At 31.5% G+C, this 5,095-nt stretch overlaps 1 protein-coding gene across 1 annotated transcript; it reads left to right on the forward strand.

The window, feature by feature from the left end:
* Nucleotides 1-3,277: 3,277 nt before the first annotated feature.
* On the forward strand, nucleotides 3,278-4,195 carry LOC109208686. The gene has a single exon (XM_019371827.1). The coding sequence runs from the start codon at nucleotides 3,278-3,280 to the stop codon at nucleotides 4,193-4,195; it is 918 nt and encodes a 305-aa protein (XP_019227372.1).
* Nucleotides 4,196-5,095: the final 900 nt, after the last annotated feature.

Raw genomic sequence — 5,095 nt, forward strand, 5'->3', positions numbered from 1 at the left:
GGGGGGGAGAGGATTCATTTTAGTATTATTTTATTTTATATATATGGGTATTGGATCGCGCCGCATTGGGTCATTCTTATTTTAAAAAAAAATATAAAATTGATCAGTGAGTCGAAACTAATTGCATGCGCTAGCCAAAAATTATATAAAATACGTATATTATATATATATATATATATATATATATATATATATATATATATATATATATATATATATATATATATATATATATATATATATATATATATACACAAAAATATAGGCTATTATTTTTTGGAGAGACTAAAAATATATATATATTTCTCTTATAGGGTTATTATTTATTAGACGGAAAATAAAATATAAAAAAACATGAAATAAGAAAATTTTTGTTTTCCGGCCACCATGATTTTTGTGTGAGTTAGTAAAAGTTTTATGATTTTTGTGCAAGAAAATATTATTACATGACATTAATTAAAAAAATTCATAATTTATGACTATTTGTGAAATCTACCTTCTGAAAAATTGCACAAACGATGCTTAAAATGTTACCTACAAGTGGTAAAAATTATAGTCAAAATCTTAAACAGTTACAGAATCTTTAAAAAACATAAAGTAGACAATAATCTATGATTATCCCTTTAGGGTAGTTTGGTTGGAGAGATTGAAAAAATAACTTCAACATAATATCTTGCATAAAAAATTATTAGATTTGGTTAGGAAGATTAGAAAACAATAATTTATGCATAACTTATGCATGATTTGGTTGGTCCTACAAGAAAATATAGTTCATGCAAACTTTTATAGAACAAGAATACGTGTATTAGCTATATTAAAATAAAATCATTTAAGAAAAATAAAAAAAATAGCTAATCTCTACATTATATTTCTTGTATAGTTATTCACCGTATAAAAATCCCAATATTTCCAGTTATCTTACAATAATATCTTTATTTTTAATTAAATTGCATTATAGTCTCCTCTAATTAACATGTGAATAAGTGACCCCTTAATCTCCAAGGGGGGCATCGCATTTACCAACTTGTTTTAAAGGTCATAATTGCCTGCTTTTTAAATGAAGCACTGTCCATGAATAGAGTATGTGACTGTAAATAATATATCCAATCAAGGTAGGTGAAGTGTACATTCATCAATTTTAATTATATTTTTTGTGCATCATTTGTATGAGCACGGAATTAAAGATAACAACTTAAATTTAAAAATTTAAAAATCATATTGAGAAATAATATTTAACTCATGTTGAAAATTAGTTGCAAAGAGAAAACATACATAAAGAATTTAATTTAATTAGTTAAGTGCACTAGAATAGAAACTTAAGAAAAGGTCAAAAGATAATGTATTAAAGTGAGCTGATAGGGATTTGTATATAGCTAAACTTAGGACCCGTTTGGTTATGAGTTTTGCCAAAATAAATTTGGGATTTATTTTCAAAATTCATGTTTGGCCATAAATTTTGCCCACATTTTGGCAAAATACCAAATCCCAAACCCCAAATCCCAAAATCACCCCAATTGCTTATTTTGGGCCAAAATCCCAAAACTTGGGAATTATATACATGTTTTTCCAAAATAAAGTTGGAAAATATGTTTTGAAAACGTATGTCCAAATAAATTTTCATTTTCAAACCAAACTTTAAATTCAGATTTTTCAAAATAAATTTGGGATCTATAACACTAGCTTAATTGATTGAGTACTAGTATTATAAAATGAGCGGAAAGGGATATATGCATGTATATATCTGACAAGGTCACATGGAAATTTCAAACAATAAAATTGTGTAAAAAGTAATGAATCACGTTGGAGAGATTAGTAAATTGGACAAACGCGCTTGTTGGTGCTAGTTGCGAGTGATGATAACTAACAATCAATTCTGCACCTTCTTTTAAGTATGCATCCGATATTTATATTAAATAAATTTTAGTGTACGTACGTTGCACGTGTACATCGTATCAATTAGTATAAAATATATAAAAAATAAATTATTAAAATAGCAATTGATGTTAAACTAAATGCAATGTTTGTTCAAATGATCAAATTAATGTTATTATATTAATACAATAGTTGAATTCAATATCTTCAAAATATATAAAGATGATGAATTTAGTTGAATTAGTTATATAATATTTGGAGTTTAGAGATTTTATTACCATTATTATATAAAATATAAAATATGTTATGTTGTTATATCTCACGCAAAATCTCTTTTACTAATGTTATATTCATAATATATAATAATACAAAAAATAAAATTAGCTATTACTTAATTAATTGTCAATTTTGGACAAAGTGGTTTTTTCATAGTCCTTCAGTTGGTATAAATAAGTATAAAAACTTTATGTTAATCATCGTGTAAGGAATAAATTAGTTTTTTATTATTTTTTTGGACAATACAAAAATAAAATCTAATTTTAGTTTATCAAGATTATAAAATAAATATTTTATGTAGAAAAATAAAGTTAAGCTACTTTATAACAAAAGATATTAAAAGTTTAAAAACGTGTTATGCTCTTTTCGTTTTCTTTTCTTTTGTTCGGGTTGAGTCTAACATTAAAAAAATTATTTAAATATTTTTATATCTATTTTTAGCATGTGAAATTTGTTCTTTGTAACTTAAGTACATAGAATATTTATTTGTTCATTTAAAAGTCATCAAATTATAAATACGATAAGTGAGCCTTTTCTTATGTAAAAATATTGGCGCTTTGGTAGTGAGTGGAAACTTACTTTCTGTCTGGACCAAGCTAAGCAAAGAGGAACCTATCCCAAGCGTAGCATCAACTATTATATCTTCCCTACTGCTATAAAGGAATAAGGAGAGAGACAATGCAGAGAACCACTTTTCGAAGAGGGGGAAAGAAACCTCCCTAACTCTAAGTCATTCCTTCAATACATATTTATCCAAGACCAAATAAAAGTTAACACTACCTTAATCTCATTCCGAATAAACTCTGCCATTGACAATTTTGAAATTTCGAAATGAAGTTCACTGAGGACAACTTTTCAAATTTTTAGTTATTTCAAAGTTTTAAGTACATTAGTTTATTTAAAGTTTTTAAAAATCAATTATAGTTACAATTTTACATAGTATGGATGTAGATTAATTTAGTTTTAAAATTAACATTACCACTAGTAATACTGACTTCTAGAGGGTTTTTGAGAGGGGGGGATGTAGAGAGAGAAACTCTGGTGACTGTTAAGCAAGGAAGCTGACAATCGCAGGCCACCGGTTTCCACCATAACCGACCTACACCAAAAGCTCCCCCACACTGTAAATATGACGAGATTAGTAACTCCTGAAAGCGGAATTCCACAAAAACTAGCTCCAATGCAACTGTTACATTGGCTACCAGGCATGGGAAGTGCTCCTACGATCATGCAAGCTCCACCGGAAAAAGAGGAAGGCAACGTACAACCAATGGAGGCAGGTATGACTACAGCGGCTAGAAAACTTACCTACTCAGCTGGATCTCAAAAGCAAACAATGGCCGAGGCTGTTAAAGGTAACAGAGTTCAAAACCAGGGCATGCAACTCAAATTCTATCCTCCGATGGTGAAGAATGGCGTGAAAATTGCCAAACTAAATCCAAAGGAGATAGAATTGCAGACCCAGAAATGGAAGACTACATTAATAGGTTATGTCCTAGGGGGCAACCCGTCGTTCAAAGAAATGCTTAAGTTTGTCTATGGAGTTTGGAATGCTGTTACAGCTCCAACAGTGTTGTTACACGACGATGGGTACTTCATTTTTAAGTTTGACTCTATGGAGGACAAAAAACTAATAATGCAAAATGGCCCTTATACGTTCAATGGTAAGCCTATGATTTTGAAGGACTGGGATCCAAATTTCCAGATCCAGAATGAATCAATGAGAATTGTTCCAATTTGGGTCAATTTTCCTGGTTTACCAATTCAATGCTGGGCAGAGGAGAACTTAGGGAGAATAGCTAGCCTATTAGGAAAACCTTTATGCACTGACAAACTAACTGCTGCGTGTGAAAGAGTTTCTTATGCTAGAGTCCTTGTGGAGATGGACATAACTCAGCCTTTGCCTGATGAAGTCTATATTGAGATACCAGATGGGAGAAGTTGGTTGCAGAATGTGGAATTTGAATGGAAATCGACATTCTGTCTAGACTGTAACTCATTTGGGCATAAGACTGGGGATTGTCAAAAGGAGGTGCAACAAGAATAAGGGCCAAAGAAGCAGAGAAGGAGAAGAAAGAAGAAAACCACAATGAGGTGGCAACCAAAAACTGTAATTGAGGGGAGTACAACCACTCAGCAGCAAGATGAACCAATAGATCAACCTGAGGTGGAAGTACAGGTGAACAATAGAGGGAAGCAAGTTGCAATTGTAAAAGGATCAATTGATAGAATTAAACATAGTGAAATCAATTATGATGAGTTGGCTAAAAGGAATGCATTTGCTGCACTAACTATAATGGAGCCATCAGATGGGAATCAACAGAAGCAAGGAACCAGAAATGGGATAGGTCTAATGGACCAGGGAAGCAGCTCAAGTAACCATAACCCCCCATGATCATTGTATCTTGGAACATTAGAGGACTGAACAAGTCCAATAAACAGCGAGAATTAATGAAGTTCTTGCGGATAAATAAAGTAGATATGATAGCTTGCTTAGAAACTAGAGTGAAACAGCAAAAATCAAAGGCAATCTACAAGAAAATGGGTGGTGAGTGGAAAGTAGAGAATAACTATGCCTTTGCACCTAATGGAAGGATGTGGATAATGTGGAAAGAGATAAATGTTCATGTTACAATTCTAAAAAGCACAGACCAAATGATTCACTGTCAGGTGAAAGATAAGAATTCAACATTTTCTAGCTACATTACATTCGTGTATGGTCTGCATACTATACAACACCGAGTATCACTATGGAGGAGCTTGAGAAATGTCCAACATAATGGTCCTTGGCTTATAATGGGTGACTTTAACAGTGTGTTAAGTGTGGATGACAGGATAAATGGGCAACCAGTGCATCAATCAGAAATGGCTGACTTTCAGGACTTCATTGATGACATTGGAGTGGGACGGATTACCAAAAGAGGAAATAGCTTTTCATGGAGTAACA

The sequence above is a fragment of the Nicotiana attenuata genome, unplaced genomic scaffold (assembly GCF_001879085.1).
Source record: "Nicotiana attenuata strain UT unplaced genomic scaffold, NIATTr2, whole genome shotgun sequence".
Classification (NCBI taxonomy): domain Eukaryota; kingdom Viridiplantae; phylum Streptophyta; class Magnoliopsida; order Solanales; family Solanaceae; genus Nicotiana; species Nicotiana attenuata.

Coding starts and splice junctions, on each gene's coding strand:
- LOC109208686 (XM_019371827.1), top strand. CDS start 3,278: ATGACGAGATTAGTAACTCCTGAAAGCGGAATTCCACAAAAACTAGCT.